The sequence below is a fragment of the Micromesistius poutassou genome (assembly GCF_964030765.1).
Source record: "Micromesistius poutassou genome assembly, chromosome: 23".
NCBI lineage: Eukaryota > Metazoa > Chordata > Actinopteri > Gadiformes > Gadidae > Micromesistius > Micromesistius poutassou.
This window is the reverse complement of record NC_140293.1, coordinates 3,792,245-3,812,149: the sequence shown is the minus strand read 5'-3', so window position 1 is coordinate 3,812,149 and position 19,905 is coordinate 3,792,245. Positions and strand designations below refer to the sequence as shown.

The 19,905-nt window shown below is 46.0% G+C and overlaps 3 protein-coding genes across 3 annotated transcripts; all 3 read right to left on the bottom strand.

Annotated features, from left to right (window-relative positions):
* Window positions 1-264: 264 nt before the first annotated feature.
* Window positions 265-10,076, bottom strand: sf1 (splicing factor 1). The gene is made up of 12 exons (XM_084487320.1): window positions 9,672-10,076; window positions 9,283-9,414; window positions 7,608-7,683; window positions 5,692-5,844; window positions 5,217-5,306; window positions 4,887-5,070; window positions 4,469-4,584; window positions 4,232-4,339; window positions 3,928-4,114; window positions 2,894-3,317; window positions 2,354-2,518; window positions 265-1,725 (listed from the first exon to the last, which is right to left on the bottom strand). The coding sequence occupies exons 1-12, from the start codon at window positions 9,931-9,933 to the stop codon at window positions 1,397-1,399; spliced, it is 2,226 nt and encodes a 741-aa protein (XP_084343446.1). The 5' UTR covers window positions 9,934-10,076; the 3' UTR covers window positions 265-1,396.
* A 650-nt stretch (window positions 10,077-10,726) lies between these two features.
* On the bottom strand, window positions 10,727-14,402 carry LOC311368225 (RNA-binding protein 4.1-like). The gene is made up of 3 exons (XM_084487012.1): window positions 14,340-14,402; window positions 13,358-13,775; window positions 10,727-12,287 (listed from the first exon to the last, which is right to left on the bottom strand). Exons 2-3 carry the CDS (start codon window positions 13,761-13,763, stop codon window positions 11,392-11,394), a joined length of 1,302 nt encoding a protein of 433 aa, XP_084343138.1. The 5' UTR covers window positions 13,764-13,775; window positions 14,340-14,402; the 3' UTR covers window positions 10,727-11,391.
* Window positions 14,403-15,418: 1,016 nt separating this feature from the next.
* LOC311368367 (RNA-binding protein 4.1-like) lies at window positions 15,419-19,224 on the bottom strand. Its single transcript, XM_084487168.1, has 4 exons — window positions 19,089-19,224; window positions 17,965-18,399; window positions 16,882-17,657; window positions 15,419-16,674 (listed from the first exon to the last, which is right to left on the bottom strand). Exons 2-3 carry the CDS (start codon window positions 18,374-18,376, stop codon window positions 16,897-16,899), a joined length of 1,173 nt encoding a protein of 390 aa, XP_084343294.1. The 5' UTR covers window positions 18,377-18,399; window positions 19,089-19,224; the 3' UTR covers window positions 15,419-16,674; window positions 16,882-16,896.
* Between the last annotated feature and the right edge of the window lie 681 nt (window positions 19,225-19,905).

The following is a 19,905-nucleotide window of genomic DNA, read 5'->3' as shown; positions in this document are numbered from 1 at the left end:
GGCGCATCTCATACAGTTCAATATTTTTAACGTTTTGAAACTTGTTCCGTGTTACATCTTTTGTCGTTTCTCAATTATTAATCACTGATTGTCCTCAGCCAAAAACAGTCACGAATGAGAAATTCAGTAGAGATTGTGCAGTTTGCCAATGATAGGGAAAATAACTGGGTTGCCCACTACCCAGTGCGCCCATTCCAGGAATATCTTCGGTAAAAGTTTGTTTGTAGGATGGACACTACCAAGAACCCAAACCAAACCTTGTATAATTGATACGTTTATTCGCAATCAGGCAAGATTTCAACAGCTATTTTATTCAGGCTAGAACCAATAACACCAACAGACAGAATCCTGGAAAGTAAAATGCCATCAAATCAATTTGGGGGGGGGGGGGGGACAAATAAAAATAACGGAAGCAACAAAAATACACTCTCACTGCACACCTCTACATTTATCAGATTACGTGGAAAACATTCAAGACTTCCGCGTTGTTCAAGTCGTTCAGGGTGCATAGCAGTAGACTGCGGCATCGAGTCCCCTGGTGAGAAGGAACCAACTGAACTACAATTGGGATTAGGGATTGCTGAAAGCGATCGTAAAATAAGGGGAGAAAAAAAAAAAATACACAAACCAGAACCTGGAATATTTAAGAAGCCATACGAGTTACAAAAATGTTCAGCTCTGCGGGTCGGCCGAGAACTTAAGAACTGGCGCCGCGCACGTCATATTTTGCTACAAAAATATTAATCTCATTTGCGTCAAACCAAACAAATGAAACCGTAACAACTTTAAGTCATGTCTGCTTAATGGAGCCCGGTGGGTTTATTTGAACACTCATGCAAAAACGAATTAAACCAGGTCTCAAACTCAAGTAGCTCTGGCTAAATGGAAGTCGAACCGACAACATCCCTACCAGCAAATTAAAGTGAAGAGCTACTTCAGGCCTTGTGGTTCACGAGCAGAATGAGAAAAAAAAAAGAGACTATAGAGAACTATAGAGCCGAACTGAGAAACGGGTAAAATGCACAACGTACATTTTACACCAGAAACATTTATGTATGGAAACAGACAATTTTTCGTGGCAGGGAAAAAAACAGGATACAAACTTTTAAAAACAGGAAATAATTAAGTTACGCAAATTTACACCTCTGTTTTTTTTCCATCGTTACCGATATACCGTCACAACGCCAAGGACCAATAAAAAAATAAAGCACAGGTTTTTCACTTTTGAGTGGAAGTACGGATGAACACGGAGAATCTCTCATCAGTCTGTTGATTATGTGTTGATGGCTGTCGTGGTGATGGTGGTGGTGGTGGTGTTGGGGGGGGGGGGGGGGGGGTTCTCAAACAAATTGTGGATGGAGGCCTCTCCTGTGGGTGTGTGGGGAGGAGGGGGGGGTTAATTCGGTGGTGGCGGGGGTGGCGCGGGAGGCATGCCGAAGGGGGGCATGCCCGGGACCCCCATCCCCATCATGGTGACAAAGTTGGAGGGGTCCATGGGCGGCGGGGGAGGGGGCGGCGCGTACATCATGCCGCTGGAGCCGGGGGGCGGCGGCGGGGGCGGAGGCGGTGCGCCGGGGGGCAGCGGCGGCTGGACACCCGGCGGCGGCGGGACCATGGACGGGTTGGTCATGGGCGGCGGGGGCTGCGCGCCGGCGGCGGCCGACTGCTGGGGCTGCTGCCAGGGGGGCAGAGAGCCGCTGGCCGCACTGGAGGTGGTGGTCGTATCTGTTCAGAGAGGTGGGGGAGGGGGGGGGGGAGGCTTTCGGTTAGACCAAGACAAACTCTGAAATGGCGACATGGGTGTTTCTGAAGCCACAGGTTAAAAAGGTGACGTGTTATACCACCAGGTGTGATTAGCCGTTACAAGCGTTTGGAAAATCACGCCCACTTCTGACATCACAAGTGGGCGTGCCCGCCTAAATATACCCTGGATAGATCAGTCTACCAGCCTGCTCAGTGGACTGTAGCAGACGTTGCTCATCTATCCGTCATACATCTAGGTGGACACGCCCACTTTTGTTGTCAGAAGAGGCAGATTTTAAACATGACATTTTGACATTATCGTCCCTGATTTCACTTGCTTTAGTCCAATTAGTGTGGTGCCCAATATACCGCACAGCAGCGAGATCAGCAAGCCAGCACAGCACCTTCATTACAGACAATATTAGTCTAGACTACGCCTGTTGCATTAAACTCTGTACCTTTTCCGATTAACACCAAACCCCCACCCATAATACAAATGCATCAGCTTTCAACGAAGTGACCCATCTCAACAAAAACTAAGACTTATTTCTTGGCCTCCAAGCCTACTTGGTTTGCAGGTCATGCCGGCAGGTTGTTTAGGCATGCTTACTCTGTTGCCATGGCAGGGGCGCACTGGACGCCATGCTGCTGGTTGGTGGGGGAGGCGGGGCCTGCTGTTGCCACGGTGGCAGAGGTCCAGATGGCGGTGGTGGGGGCTGGTTGCTCGGGGGTGGGGGAGGTGGTGGCATCATGCCCATGGGAGGGGGCAACAAACCTACAGGGGGGGGAGGAAGATTGACGTTACCATGGGATAGTTTTTATTGGGCAGCTACACACACTGCCCTACATGGAAGTTCGCTGCTATAAACGAAAACATCAAAATTTATTAAGAAGGAACACATTTACATATCTAATCATATAAAATGTTGTCTTTTCTTGTTGGCATTTAGGGAAATGGTATTTTAAATGATCTAAATCAACTTGTGATATTTGAACACCCAACTTGCAATGTATATTCTCGTTTAAAAACTAAGTGCAGCAAGACATTCTGTCCATTAAAAGTAACTAACCAACTAACCAACAGAACAAAGAGGGTGAATGAATGAAAGAATGAATGAATGAATGAATGCTGGCAGAGGGGACGGCTTACCCATGTGGTGTCCGTGACCCTGGCCCATGGGTGGCGGCGGGGGCTGCATCCATGGGGGAGGGATGCCGTTGGGGTTGTGGGACATGGGGGGGCCTCCCATGTTGGACATGGGCGGTGGGTAGCCGTGGTGCCCGCCGTGGCCTCCGCCGTGGTTGCCTCCGTGGCCGCCACCGTGTCCACCTCCATGGCCTCCGCCGTGTCCACCTCCGTGCCCACCACCATGGCCTCCACCGTGGTTTCCGCCGTGCCCACCGCCGTGGCCTCCTCCTCCGTGGCCTCCTCCTCCGTGGCCTCCTCCTCCGTGGCCTCCTCCTCCGTGGCCTCCTCCTCCATGTCCTCCTCCTCCATGTCCTCCTCCTCCTCCGTGCATGCCGTGGTAGTTCCGGCTCTCAGAGGGACCAGAGTTCATCCACGGAGGCCGGTTCTGTCAAAGCAAAACAGACGCATAATGTGGTGAGAATAGGCGTGAGTACGATATCAGAACCCATCTACTAAGACGTTGCTTCAGACTATATTGGGCGTTCTGAAATGTCTTTCATCCATATTAAATATCCACACTTAAAGCAAGTAGCACCTTCTGCTTTTCCCCGCTCAACTGAGATTATGTTTCTTGAGTTGTGATCTACGCTAGATATCAAGAGGTTTAGGTGTTAAACTATTGTACCTTCAGAATCCTTTTTATTAATCAGAGGATTTAAATGTGATAGTATGCAGTCAGGCCAGCTCTTCTTTCCAATAAAACCGGTCACGGACCTTTGTCCATTTTTTATGGCACAGTAAACGATAAGTAGTGTCGATTATCAGTCAGAAGAAATGAATGAATAATTAAATGAATCAGCAACCCCCATCACACACTCAGTGGGGATTGGTGCATTCTATTCATCCCCCCAGACAGACAGAGACCAGCAGGCGGTAGACGCCTCCAACAGAGTGGCCTCCCTAGAGACGTCTCCTCAAAGCCTACCGCATTAGCAACCGTCCCCCGACAGAGAACCTCTTAATCATGAGACAAAGCAGCTGGGCACCGGACTGACCTGCTGCGAGTTGTTGGAGTTGTTGGAGCGGTTGCCTCCCCCTTGGTGCGAGTGTCCCCCACCGGACGACGGGACGGGAGCCTCCCCCAGCTCCGCCATGAGGGACAGATACTCCTTGTCCATGCGGGCCTTGTCCTGGGCCGACTGAGGGGGCTCTCCGGGCGTGGCTCTTTGGGCGGTGAACGAACTGGAGGGGGTGGGAGCACATCGTCAGGTCAGTCGAGTCGGAGCACCGGGGGTCATGTTTAGCAGTACGCTTCACTCAGAGTGACTCATTCACCGGTGTGCTCCGGAGCCCACGTACCTGGTGTATTTGCAGTCAGACGAGATGTGTCCTGCCCCGCCGCACTTGGTACAGAGAGTGGTGTTGGTGATACTGCGCGGCTCAGAGTTCTGCCACGGACGAAGAATCCTGTGAGGGCGGACCAAAAAGAAAAAAAAATACCTCAGACCGCAATCCTTTGCACCACAGCGTTACGGAAAGACACGGGCGCATTTGAAAACTAATCAAAACCATCCGGAAAGAAACGCGGTGGCTGACCTGTTGTCGTCCTCCCTCAGTGTGCCGTTGAGCCGGGCCAGCTCACGGAGCTGCATTTTCCGCAGGTCGTTCTGGTCCTCGGGCGTCTCGATGCCCTGCTTCAGGATGTTGCGGATCTACCACGGAAACAACGCTGTTAGACTCACTGCTGCACCGGCCCACCTTAACGATGCATGCACACCGACCAGGGCAGACACTGGCGCTTCATAGAAACCGTTGCACTGCCTTCATCGTTAAGAGTCCCGCAGAGAACCAGAGCGTCACCCAATCCTTAATAAATGACCCAGACGCTTTCAGTCCCAAGTATGGAAAATGTTCTAGATATTTATAGACTGTGGTTTCTTGACAACTTGTCAACCTACAGAATTGCATGCACCTCACCCAATAGAGCATGCCTCAGGGTTGGTGCCAAACTCACTTGTTCCACGGCCTTCTTGACGTTCTCCATGGTGTTGGCGGTGACCAGGGCGTGCAGGGGCTCGTCCTCCCCGGGCAGCATCTGCCCGTCCTTGCGGCCCACCTTGCCCTCCTTCACAGAGCCCTTGCCGCGGATCATGATCTTGGCGCAGCACTCCTTCTCGATGTTCTTCAGGGTGTTGCCACTTTGTAGAACAAATAAAAAGGAGGAGGACACGTGACGTTAGGCGACTACAAATATGGTGATAAACAGTAGGACAATAATGTTGAATAATAGCCACGTCCCTCATGGAATACAAGCACCGAGGCCAGGCCATATGACGCAACTTACCGAGGTCCAATCAACAGCCCCACAAAGTTGATCTCTGGGTATTCATCCTGGGGGATCATGACTTTGTCGTTGACTCTGGTAGCCGGGGGTCTGAGGAAAATGAACAATACAACAACAACATGATGCAAGAGGAGGTATAACGGTTAGAAAATACTCAACAATAACGAAACTACTGGTTAGTCTCCCAACTTCAAGAGTGAGAGTGAACAAGCAACAATATTCATATTTTTTTCTAAATATACTGCATTAGACAGAAAATTAGGCTGTATTCTTGAGCTTTTTGTGATTGAATCAGTTCTCTAGTCAAGCAAGGAGAATCTCAATCAATCCAAACACTGTTCCACAATCAGAAGCTCTTCAGAAATCAAACTCCAACTATTTTAACAGTAACGCTAAGCTTGTAGCACATTCTCGCCGAACAACAAACATGTAAAAAAAAGAAAGGAAAAAAGGGCCGAGCCGGCCGGCTGCGTACTTGTAGTCGGCGGGGGGCTTGAACTCTGGGTTGAGGCCGACCATCTCCGTGATGAGCGAGTGGCGCTCCTCCTCCAGCTTCTTGCGGGTGCGGTACTCGCGTGTGTTCAGCCTCTTGCCCTCGCTGTTGTAGATGGGCTCAGGAGAGGGGGACCTGCGCGGTCAGAAACAGACAGGAGGGTGGTCGTCAGCGCCTCTCCGCACCACGCCGCACAGACACAAAAGGTTCCCTGATCCTGTCTAACTCCTTTAGGAAGTGGTTTACACAGTGACGTAAAACACGCTAGGCTATTTGGAATGAGAGAATGCCACTTGATCGTTCAAAATCGGTACTTAAAGAGCTTGAGGGTTGGAAGTACTCAGGAAAAAAAACAAATCGATCCAATGTAAAGGAATGAGAAATCAAATTATATGGGAATTCTGACCTAACATTTTATGAGCCAAAGAGCCCAATTACATCACAGTTTCAGTGCAAAATTAGGGCAGCCAGAGCTGCATGGTGGCGATTAAACCAAGGTGCCTGGAAGGGCATCCACCACAAAGATAAATCCAAAAAAACAAAATGGCCACAAGTTAACCTGCATACAGGGTTGTTGGCCTAATGGATGAATAGTCGGTAGTAAATAAATAAAAATGGTTATAAAAAAAAGGGCAAATCCTAAAGCAGAAACGCTGGCTCTGAGCGTTGCCGGGTGTTGTCGTGGTGGGAAGAGGTCCGTACCTCCCCAGGGATGCTGAGAACCTGTGTGGTAGCGGTCGTTAAGGAGACCCTGTGCTTGAGAAAGGGTTAGCTTGACGTGGGGGTAATTTGGGTTAGAGAAAAGGAATTAAGATTAGATGTTCACCTTTTCCTAAAGACCTCCCCTTCAGAGAGACACACGTGTGTGACCACTTGGACGTCCAAGAGGAAGAGCGGAAATTATAAAGTCAAATGAAAACGTTTTTTTTTTTGTTTTGTTTTTTTTAAGTTAAAATGAACTTCCAACGGTGACAACCTGAAACACCCGTGGTTGGTTTCATGTTAGAGTGGGGGAGTAGTCTATGAATGTCCTGGAATAAAGTGGTTTGTTTTGGTTGCTGTGGAGATATCCGATCAACATTAGTGTAAGAAATCTCTACACCAGGAAACATGGGACTAGCTCAAAAGAGGCCAATCTCACACATTCTTGAAAGCAGTGGCATTTCCTGCAGGGATAGACAGTCGAGTCTATACGTTAGACGATAATATTCATAGGCATAACTGCCCAACCCTCTGATATTCTGACACTTCTTGTGAAAATCCCCTTAAATCGGAAATCTAAATACAATACTCATTTGAAGGTTACCCTATTCTCAAGTTCCTCAAATAATTATTAACCTAATTCTACATTCCACATCACATTTGATATAACCTTTTAAAATCTCATACTGACATACACATACCTGCTTTAGATATTAAAAACACTTGCTACATTAGTTATACATTATATTAACCCATTCAACTAATCACAAGCAACAATCCATCATATCACAGCCACACCAATAAATAAGGTCTGAAAGTGACAAGTACGACTGGTTGGTAGGCTTGACTTGCTGGCATGTATATGGAAATATCCTACTTAGACATTTGCCTCAGTATCAAATGAATACTGCACTACATTAATCTAGGTAACCATATTCAAGATATTTTGTAATACTACCTATGCTCTTCTTGCACTTGGTAAGAGTATACTCAAGAGAGAACTCAAAATGCGATTTTATAGAAAATTCTATATATTCTACCACTTTTCATCAAGGACACATCTACCTAAGTGATTGAAAGGTGACGTTTCTGTTGCTGGTAAGCTAAGACACACATCTTGTTTTTTCTTCGAGAAAAAAAAACATCAAGAAGGTAGAGAAAGTGTTACTGTTGGTGGGTTTAAATCTTTTTCCGACCTGTCCTCAGGGTTAACAGGAATTCCCAGGTCTCCTGTACGCAGTTTACGAGTCAGGTCTTCGATCTGCAGTTGGACTGTAAGTGTTCAGGTTAGGAAAGAAAAAAAAACACACAAGGATGGAGAGAAATTTGGTTATCAACAACAACAACAGGGCAGACGGCACGCTTCAGAAACAGTTGCACCGTCTTGTTTTCAACCAAGATATAAAGCACGATGGCAGCCATAAATCACTTCAGATTAAGATTAGGTAAAAAACACAACCCCTTATAATCAAAACCAGATTTCTAGAGCAGGGAAACCTTACCAAACTCTGGGGGAAAGGAGAACAGCAAATTAACAAATACATACCACAGTTATTAACAGCCCTCTACATATCTCCAGATATCCCAACAAGTTTGTAACATGTAAATAGATTATCCTCAAATTCTCCAAAACGGAGAGAACATTTAGCAACATCATTTGAGTAAATGACCCAACGAGGGTTCCAACAAATACCAGCCAACTTTATTGGTTCTGATCCAGCCAAACAATAGTATATTTTATGAACACTTTAACATGGCGCAGGCATTTGAAGGAACCGTGTGTTCTAGGCCTTATTAGTATTAATGATAAGAAACACGACAAGAAAGACAACAGTGCCCAGGGTCACCAGTTTCACGGCACATATAGATTGGAGGAGTGAGAGGTATGGGGATTATAGCTTTTGCATTCAAGAAGAAAAGGAATCATGAATACTGCAACCCCATTATGCATCCAGTTTAAGACTTAATTCTTGCAAAAGTATATACTCAATGCAATTAACGTAATTATTAATACAGTCTTTGTGAATTGCAATTAACCATTTCAAAGCCCCCTCCTCAAGAATGAAGGGGTTCTACTTAATGAGCAAAGGAACATGTGACAACCAAAAGGTAGGCACAAATTAACACTTATACCAAGGAAGACCAACCATTAACAATGAGTGGGCCACATCAATAACAACTTCAGTTATTGACAGTTAATTTGCTCCAGTATACAGGTGTCACAGTGCTGCTGAAAGGCATTTGAGGTTCTTCCAGTTCAACAGCATTAGAGCAGAAAATGTGTTTTCAGAATTACAATATATGGGACTGTCTAAAATCCCATAACTGTGGATCTAGATCGAGTTCTGTGTTTTGAACCATGGGGTCTACATTATAACATGGTTTTATTTTAATTCATTTGTTGTTATTTTGCCATTGAACAGCACTGCAGACACTTGGAAAAAAAATAAGCATACTTAAGCATGTCAGGAAATATCCCTAACCCCCATGCAAGGGAATGATACTGGTGATGTAGAGGGGAACAGGCAAGACAGTGACACCTGTAGGTTTCAAAATATTTAGCAGTTGGCGTCTTAGTTATCTTCTTGATAATGAATGCCCAACGGTAAGCAAACCCGAAGGCAAAAAACAATGCCTAATTAGAATCTACACACCATAAACACATAAGAAACAAGTTATTTGGGCCCACGTATTTACGTGGAGATCAGACTCATTGGTCCGTTACTTTCATTGATATTGGACATCAAACATGAACAATAAGAAACTGAAGCACATCGTGGACCATATCTAATGAAAGAGCAAACTTAAAACCGTACAGTGTAACTTAAACATTTAAGTCGCTGCACAACATGTTTATGCTTTTCAATTTACCTATATATGCTCTCTCCTGATCTCGGGTCAGTCCGGGAGGAATGACCGTGGGCATGCCGGGGATAATGGTCTTCTGGTCGGGCGTCTCACAACTCCACCGACTCCTCTTCCGCGACTTCTTCTGACCCAAATCTGTAAGGAAAGCACCTGCTGAAGTGCACTGAATAAATCTCAAACTAACCTACATACTCAACAAATATATATGCATCTCCTGTATTAAAACTACACCACTTGACTCTACGTACACGTCATACGAGGCCAGAGGCGCATAAAGGGCCTGTAATCCACGCCATTTAGCAACCCGCTAACTAGCTAGCTAACGATGCGCCTTCTTAAACAGGCTATACAAACTAGCTACGGTTAGCATCCAGTGCAACGGTGTTAATTACCTGCTTTTGACATTGCGGCCACCACGGGAGAGAGCGGCTGCGGTGGAACGGGGAAGGTCGCCACCGCATTGAACTGAATCGGTGTGGGAAAACTGACAGCGGGCATCGGCGGCTGAAAAGTCTGCGGCGCTGGAAAGGCTGCGGGCGGCCCCGGAGTCGGCATGAGTCCATTTCCAGCTCCAGGCCCGGACTCAAATCCTCGTTTAGCGCCAATACTAGGATGCAGCTTCCCCAAAGGGGTCGCGTTTGCTCCTGTGGCCATTTCCTAATATGCACGAAGCCGTTGGAGGTAACTCGATAACGTGTAAGGTCTACAACTATGAAGATGTAATAAATTATATTTAAAAAAAAATGCCGCCTGGAGACTCCTTTGCTACGGTGCCGTTTCCTTGATGTACGCTACCGTCAAAATGGCGCACGGCTCAAATCAACAAAGATTGATTCAATACATTGGGACGATCTACGATTGGTCTAGACAAGCCCCACCTTTCATGGTGAATGATCTGCTGTTGGTTAATTTGTAGCCCTACTCGGCTTCATCGTTCACAAATAATAGTGTCGCTTACCTCAAACCCCCACTCCGTCTTTCAACGGAGTCATTAAATCCACAGAACAGCTTTTTAATAATATGCCTTAAGTAAATGTATACAGCACCTTATGGTTTGTTACGCACTTCTGTACAAATGTGCGTGTTATGCATCTGCATCATTTCGATTTTGAATATATTTTCAAGAATGTTACTGTAGTGCATGTAAAATGCGTCAGATAATGTGCGGTGCATAAAATAACGGCCGGTTATAAATTTTGACCAAATTATTTGGGGGTCTTGCTGCATGGTACCCTCGTGATGCCATCCAAATCTCGCGAGTTCACATTCCATTTCGCTGCGTATTCTCATACGCATGACGAAACGTGAGTATCAAGGCGGTCTCACGATGTTAGATACTTGAAGTTATAAGAAACTATTTTAAACACATTTTCACTAACATCAATTGCCTATATGACTGGCGTAAGTGTAGGAGTGCATCAATAAGTTATAGAGTCAGAGGGGAAAATAATTTATTCTACCATCCTTAAAAAAAAAAAACAAGGATCAGCTCAGGTTCCACATATTTATATTAAACATAAACGTCACGCAACAATTTTTTGCTTTTAACAAACAAAGTTAGGTCACTTATTCAGCCCCTGATTCAGTTTGGGGTTCTGCTTCACAAACACAAATTCTTACTCTGTATAGCCTCTCAAAGGAGCAGATAAACAGCACAAAACAAATGGTCACAGGTTAAAAATTCACAAGATACAGAGTAAACCATGAATCAAATGTGTAGCAGGTCACCTTTAAAACATGCATCTACATGGATTCTTATTGGTTAGTGTTATCCAACGAGTATATATGTACAAGTTTAGGTTCACTGAGAAAACACAAAGTATTACACTAAAAAAGTAACATGTCATTCAAAAGTGGCATCATAAGAAAGATGGAGTAATGCGAACGAGTAGTCGTCCCACATGTTGGGACATCACCTGCAAAGACTCGGAGCATACCACGGCAGACAGCTACGAGTCAATCATATGAAGCTTATGTGCAGTATTTCAATGTGGCTTTCCTCATTTATAACCCAGCTTGTGTGAACAGTCAACTCTCATACTTACTCCTGTGTGTTCATGGGCTACATTAAGACCTAAAAAGCCCGGTGGCCCCGTCGGCAGAGTCGCATCGCTAGTAGGCATAGCGCGCCCGCTCAGCGTAGGTATCCCGCGAAAGGTCGTATGGCGTGCTTCTCGGGAGGGAGGCCATCGAGGCGGCCCGCGAATGCTCAAAGCCGTACCCCTCGGGCTCGGAGGGCACTTTCCGAATGGGACTTCGGTCACGGGCGTAGTATGAGGCGACCGGGGCCGGCGCCGGCGGGAGGGGAGGGCACTCGTACGGGTCGATGCTCGAGCGTGGCACACGTTCCCGCGCTATAGCGGCGGAAGAAGGAGGAGGAGGGGGGGATGGCGCCGCCAAGGGGACCTCGTAATAGCCGGCTCCATATGGGTGAGCCCTGTACTTCTCGTAGAAGTCCATGACGCCGTACGGATCCCTTTCGTCGCTAGGGGGCTGCCGCGCCGGGTAGCCAGGCACCGCGCTATAGAGTGAGCCGCCGCCGCCGCCGCCGCCCGCGTACGCTGCTCCGCTGCCGTACATCCGAGCCACGCTATGATCCGCTGCGGCGCTATAGCTGTAACCTGGGGGCACCCCGTAACTCACAGCGCTCTCGAAGCCCCTGCCGTACCCCGCCACGCCACCGCCAGGACTGGAATACCGGGAATAATCATGTACAGGAGCATAGCCGGCAGCGAAATCCTGACCGCCACCGAAGCCCGGATGGTAACCCCAGCTGCCGCCGCCGCCGCCACCGCCGCCGCCACCGCCGCCGCCACGCCCACCAAACCCAGCAGCACTGTATCCGTCGGACTGTGGCTCTGAGCCATTTTCTGGGTAACCGTTTTGATCTAGAGGGCACTCTTTGGACCAGTGGCCTTCCTGCCCGCAACGATAACAACCCGATCTCTCTCCCATTCCCGGCGCGGTACGCAGGCGGCTAGTTGAAAGCTTCACACTCATCAGTTTGCCTTGAAAAGAAAAGACGCAAGAAGAATTATGCCTTAAACAGATCCTCTTATTCCAAACGGTTTACTTGCATGTTGACATCTTGCACACAATAAATTAGCCATAGACAAAAAAAGTATCCCGCCACCTAAAAAGGTTGCCTGTTACCTACTATGGCTATATCAGATCAGAAGGGCAGGCTGTAGGGCAATGGTCAAACTCGGACTTGTGTGCCGTTTGATTTAGGATGATCAAACGGCATCCTAAATCAATATCAGCCGAATATATACGGCTGATATATTCTCACAATACAAATTTCGTCCACACCATAGTATTCCACAATAGGATTACCCCTTGTGCCACGATTACCAAGACAAATGGCAAAATTACTGTTACGTCCGTACATAACTAACTCGCCCAGATGGCCTCCTTCATAGTTTGAGAACCTCTGCGGTGTATCGGGCAACAAATTCACAAGGCTTCCCATTTGAATGCCACAACAATCTTCTGCTACTTACCTGTGCCTGATCCTTAACTTCACTGTCAAGTCACAGGACATACTCACTCCTGACATTTTATGATTAGTATTAGTTCCTTCAACTAAAACACTAATATTTTAACTGAAGCTGCATAGACCATATTTCTTATCATAGCTGCACAATCGTAATTAATACTATTGTGCCATGCACAATAGGATACTCTGAGTAGTTTCAGAAGTTATGTTCAAGTATTAAGGGTATCTCAATAATTGCAGGAGCACTTTTTGGTGCACGCCTGCCGTAGTTATCAACATTACCATGTTCCATACCCTAATCTAGCACCCTTCTAGTAAGCAAGTTGTATGCTTTGGGCTGGTTTCCCATGCAGTCAGATATGTGTTGCATTAGAAATAACCTAATGATCAAATGAGGACTTTGACATCTATAAAGGAACATGCGTCATAGTTTAAGAAAAAACTAAAGCGGTTGCCCTGATCGAGTTGCATTGAACCTTGCTGAAAAGGTCACGGCAATATTTAACTATGTGACCCTCGACTGTGTATGTCGGACATGCCAAATAAAGGATCCTATCAGCGTTCCCCCCCAGAGTTCACCTTTGAAGGCAGTGTTGTCTAACTTATTGATGGCCTCCAACGCATCATCCATTCTCTCCATGTGAACAAAGGCATAGTCCTTCACTATGTCACACTCCAACACAGCACCATACTCCTCAAACCTGGCCCGGAGCTCTTGGTTGGTGCAGGCAATGTTGCCGACGTGCAGCTTAGTTGAAGCTTTGGATTTGCCGCGGCTCAATTCTACATTCATGGGCTGGCCATTCAACTCATAGTGGTGGAGGTTACGGATGGCTTCCTCCGCCTCAGACTTGTCATCCATGTGGACAAAGCCAAAGTTCTTGACAATGTCACACTCTGCAATCTTGCCATACTGGGAGAACAGAGAGCGCAGGTCATCGGTGGTCGTCTCCGCAGCTAAATTCCCAATGAATATTTTCACCATTGTGCACTTTCACTGCAGAAAAAAACAAAAACATTATTGGAGCAAATAAATCAATAAAGGTGGGGACATTTATAGCACTACAACATCGATAGTAAAGGCAATTTATATGAATAAGGTAAACCATTTGTATGCACACTGAAGTCTACTTTCGTCTAAAAGCTTTAGTGGAGGTAATAACAAAGGAAATGCGAATGTGCTCTTGTAGAACACACTGCAGAATGTGCATAGGTGTTGCCCATCACTTTAGGAGAGGCTAATTTGGCTCTACTTCTGGAGACACAATTACTAAAAGATCTGTGGTGAACATCAATGATTATGGTTTAGTCAAAGCTATTGCTTTGAGTATACTTTAACTCTACACATCATGACAACATATAATACCGCGCTAGCCAGCAAAGGCCAAACCCAAAATAGCACGGCGCAAGATATTGCAACGCGCAAGAAGCTATACAATTTGGGAGCACCCAGATGTATCTATTCGTTGAGGAAAATAATAAGCTAGCAGTGACAATTCTGATTTTTTTGAGGCAAACCAAAATCAAGAACGATTATGCATTGTTGTATTTCCGTTCATACCGTACAAGGCTGGAGTCAATGTCAGGACCACCCGTGAGGAAATGTGAATGTGTGTTCCCAACGTTTTAGTATGGCTAAGCTAATGCTGCGTTGAAGTCAACTGGGAAGTCAACTGAATTTATCTCCTCTTCGGGGCGTTTCGTCAACACATCAATAATACAGCGCTTTGTTTAATAAAAAGTTTACCACAGGGCAAGATGTTCTGAAACTCAAACCATACTTGAGATTTTTCGTACAGATAGTGTTTATCAGTAGAGTAAGGGTATGGATCTGGGCTCCGATGTGATTGCAATTTTTGGTGTGAAGAGCGCAATTAATTTCTTGCAGGAAAAGGAAAATATCCTCTCATCTCCCTTTTTAAGTCATCCCTACCATTATTGGCGTACAAGTAAAGTAGTAGACGGAGCATGGGACACTCTCGGTTTACCTTCCACTTGTCTTGAACGCCTCCTCACCTGTCGAGCACGGTCCGTTGATGGAAGGACCGGGGCCGTAGTAGGTATTGGTTGGCCGATCAAGTAATCAATAGAAATCTGAGGCTACCGAAAAGCAGTTTTTGAATCATTACCAGTGAGTCAGTGACCATATAATTAATCTATGCAATTGCGAAAAGTCTTTTAACCTGGGCTGCTGTTGGGTTAAATTACCAGGTTTTATGACAAAAAATATTTCTTAACATTATATTAGGTTAACGGTTTAAACTGCTGTCTAATGTGATGACAACACAAAGGAGGGAATTTTACCAAGAACTTGTCTATACTGGTTTTATCCCCAAACCAATGAAGAAAGGTTTTTTATGTGAACTTTAACATGAGATAATTTAATTAGCCTGCATATGAATTAATCTGCATACCCTTGAACATAGTGATGTAATCGTCAAACAATAGGCTACTTAATGCAAGTAATAACAGCTCGTATTAGCTAATATTAGCTAGTAGATTAACGCAAATAAAACATTTATACTAGAGCATAATAACCAAATATAATCGGCTGCCTGCAAGGACGCAAAAAAATCAGCAAGTTTGTGTAAATGTAAAACCACACACACACACACACACAAATGGACTTCACCAACATCAGTGTGTCACCAAACTAACTTTGGCTTTATTAAAAACCATTTCAGACATATATTGTATGCTGCAACTCTTACAGCCGGTATGAAAAATACAAACTTTATTTCCACAGACTTGAAACTACTAACAAAGGCACCCCACACAAAGTGTGCCTAACGACCAACAGCCCAAGTCCTGAGATCTACCCTACTCTCTTATTTACTGTTGATATTGCATGTTTAGTTAGCTATTCATGTACTATCTTGTACCATCAACTGTATGTCAATTTATTTGAATTTGTTGGCAAGGTTTACCGCCACAAATATAGTCATGCCACATAAGAGTTCTACTATAATGTTAATCTATGTGAATTTGTAAATAGAGCAATTTGTTGAGTACGCAGTTGAAAATATAGTAGAATAAAGCGTTCTCAATTAAGACAAATTGACCACTGACCAAGCAGCTTACATTAGGCAGATGGTTACACAACCTCAAAAGTAACGTCTCCAGTGGAACAAAAGCTGGAATGCTTTGTTTGGAAATGGATAACTTCTGGGATCATGACCCAAGTGCTGGTACAGTTGTTAGGCATAATTTATGTGTATATAAGATTGAGTTTGTACCATACAAACATTTGTTGACCCTAAATCACTGTGGTGCTAGGACCTTGCTTAACAACATGTTCATGCAATGGGTTTTGTAAAAACAAATTAAAATATAGACATACGTTTGTAACGGCCACAAAAGGTGGGTTTCCACTCAGCTACCTATGATCACCCAATTCCAATGCTGATGATCCAAAGGCTGATAAAAGTAAAAATAAATCACCATTACTCTAATTTACCATAGCCAAAGTTATACAAAATACACATTCTTAATCAGTGTGCCTCACCTGAATAAGCAACATAGGTATATACATTTATATAAAAGGGAGACTTGACTAAAGAATTTAAACCAGCAAAACAAAGCCCGCAAAAATAACCAAAAAAACGGTTTATGTTTTAGGAACAATTGCAGTTCAAAATTAATATTCAAATCCATATTAAAACTGTAAAAGATGTACTCTTATGTTAAGCTGTGGATCGACCGATGATTGACAAGATTAATCTTCTGCGGGTATCGGAAAGATGGTCCTTGCTCATTCCCGCCCACGCCGCGAGAATCCTTTGTTTTGGGGGGGGGGGGAGGGGGGGGGGGGGGGCACGTCGCAAAGACCGATGGAATCATGCCACTCGGGGCGGCAAATGATGGCAAAGGAAAAGTCCCGCAGTTCACAAAAACACCTAAAAAGAAAACAACCGAATTTTAGGCTTCACGGTGCGCAGCACAGCCTGTAAGAAGTCAGAGCCTGGACACATCTTTCAGTCAAGCGTCTTTTCGAGATCCAGACTCGTCCGCTACGTTTATTTTTAGTTTATGTTTAACATAAAAAGTCGCACTTTCTCTCGGAAGATTGGAAATGTACCGGCACATTCTCCTGCATTGCTCACCTTGGCACCGCGGCGTTAGTACGGCGCATAGCGCGGCGCGTGATGCTCCTTGGCCCGAGCCACAGCGTACGAGGAGCTTCTGGAGGAGGACGAGGGGGACAGCCGAGAGCGTTCGTAGGCGTAGCTCGCCGAGGTGACCGGCACTCGGCGGATCGGGCTGCGGTCCCGCGAATAGTAGGCGGCGGCAGCGGCGGCGTACGAGGACGGCGGCAGTGGCCGACGGTCGTATGGATCTATGCTGGAGGAGATCCTTGAGAGGGAGGAAGAGGGGGGTGGGGGAGGGGGAAGGTAGGAGAGACGGCGATCCTCGAAATAGCTGGAGCCGTACGGGGGACGGGCTCTGTATTTCTCATAGTAATCAACACTGCTGCTGTAGCGCTCACGGTCGTAGGCCGAGGGCCGCTCAGCGTAGGGGCCCGCCGCTGCTGCGGCGCTGGCGTACCTGCTGGCTAACTCAGACCCGTAACTACTCAGCCTACGAGGGGGTGGCGGGATGCCGCCCATGTAAGCACGGCTATACGCAGAGCTAGGCATATACTCAGATCCTGGGGCAACGGTCATCCCATAGCCACCCCTGCCATAACCCGGGGGGCCCCTGGGGAGGGGGGGGCGGCCACTGTGGCCCCGCATGTCGTCACTGTGGCTACCGTTCCGACCGTCTGGGCAATCTTTTGACCAGTGACCCTGTCTCCCGCAGACATAGCAGCCGGTTTGATCTCCCATTCCCGGAGCCGTGCGAAGCCGACTGGTGGACAGCTGTACGTTCATCAGCTTGCCTTGTGAGGAGAGAGAAGACACGCATGAGACCGTTGGGCTCCGACACGGAAAGCCTGTTACCGACTAGAAAAAGTAAAAAGGGTTTAGTCAACTTCAACGACATAACAGAGCGGGCCCGAGAACACCCGTTCAACGCATTCTACCACGCACTCTCGCCACCGGTTACAATGAGGACCGTACATTCACTGCTAAGCGGTTGTTACCCGTCACGTGAGCTTTTACCGGGGGGAGGGTGGGATCAGAATCGAAATCAGAACCTAGAGATAGCAAAGAGATTACAAAAATGTCCCCTTCCCATGATTTCACCTTTAAAGGCTGTGTTGTCCAGCTTATCGATGGCTGCCATGGCATCCTCCATCCGCTCCATGTGCACAAAAGCATAGTCTTTGACTATGTCACACTCCACCACAGAGCCAAACTCCTCGAATTTGCCCTTTAGCTCCTCGTTGGTGGAGCCCTCGCCGAGGTTGCTCACATGGAGCTTGGTGGTGGACTTTGGCCGTCCTTTGCTCATCTCCACGTTCATGCGCTCGCCGTTCAGCTCGTAGTGGTGGAGGTTCCGAATGGCCTCCTCGACCTCAGTCATGTTGTTCATGTGCACAAAGCCAAAGTTTTTGACGATGTCACATTCTGTGATTTTGCCATACTGTGTAAACAGATTCCGCAGCTCCTCCACTGTGGTGCTGGAGGCAAGATTACCGACGAAGATTTTAACCATGGTTATATCCAAGTGGACAAATCCTGTGAACCAATCAGATGAACAGGGTTAGTAAACAAACGTGCGCCGTTTAAAAGGTGTGGTTTCAAGTCAGGCAAGTAAGGTCAAAACCACCTAGTTGGGAGATACATTTTGGTATGATTTGCTTTAAGTAACGATAGTACTTTTTAGAGTTGCTGATATGATGCTAGCCAACTTCTAACGTCATTAGACGATGTTGAGTAGTGGTCCTGCACAATATGAAACAGGTTTAAAATATAGAAAAAAATATTTTTTTATGAATAAAACAGAGCAACGGAAGGCACACAGTCAATTGTGTCGCCCTGCCACCCATTCCACAAACAAAACATCCATTTTAATATTGACTTAGCCCAGGCTATCGTTAGCGTCATGCAGACAAAAACTAGCTTCATGTTAAAGGCAATGTTTACACACACATGTCAACCAGGACGCTGTTGCAAATGTATTTACAATTGTATCGTGATAGCGTAGGAGACCATGGTGCTTGCCCAAAGAAGCAGTTTAAATTTGCAAGCTAAAAAGCTAATATATGCTAACTTAGCTAGCGTTGGCGTTAGCGTTTACTTTAACAGTAGTAACGAGGAACAGCCAGCTCGCGGTGCTACACATTTTTTTAAGAAGTCAAATGACGACATTGTACGCCGAGGTGCCCAAATTGTATGGGATATTCGAAAATTAAAAGCAAAGTTACCTGAGAAGCGAAATGGGCCTAACACCAATGAATGAAATATGAAATGGCGCCGATCGCGGGACCCCTGCTACGGATGTGACGTAGGTTAACACACGTTAAGGGATCGGTTTTCGGTCGTCAGAAACACATCTCACCGCGGCCGCATCGCCCGTGAACTGGTCGGGTTTCATCATCACACCCTCTCTAAAGTAAACAGAAGCATTTTGTAGGTTTGTGATGAGTCCAAGCATGTAGGTTAGTTAGACCTATGCCTCGTATATGCGCGGTTGTGTTCACGTTTCTTCATATTTTATGACATGGTTAGGCTACTTTGATTCCGATGTGTTGTTTCCATTTGTTAAGTTCAGTCAAAATCCATAAGTAAGTAGTCTTCATGTCGGAAAAAGTTATAAACAATTACATATCATTTAATTACATGTATATAATGAAGCAGTAGCTGCACGCAGCGGACTGCAGCAGGGAGAAGGTCCTGCAGTAATGGAGGCTGCGGTGCGGCACACCTAGGACCGCACTTCTAGGACCCGGGTTGTGAGCCTGAACGTGATGGAATACATCATCACAGTGCTATAACTAACCCTTACCTAAAACCTAAACTCAACCATCTCTAAATAATTTCTAAACTAAACCATCTAACCAGCTACAATTAAATATATATTAATGTTGATCTTTACCAACGCCATCCATTTGAAAAATGAACTCGCCCTCATCGGCGTGTCTAGGCTCGACTGTGGCGATTAGGCCTATATATAATTGTTTTAACATTTGGGAATGCAGATCGTTGGGTAGCATGATGAAAGTTTCTTGTTTGTTATATAAA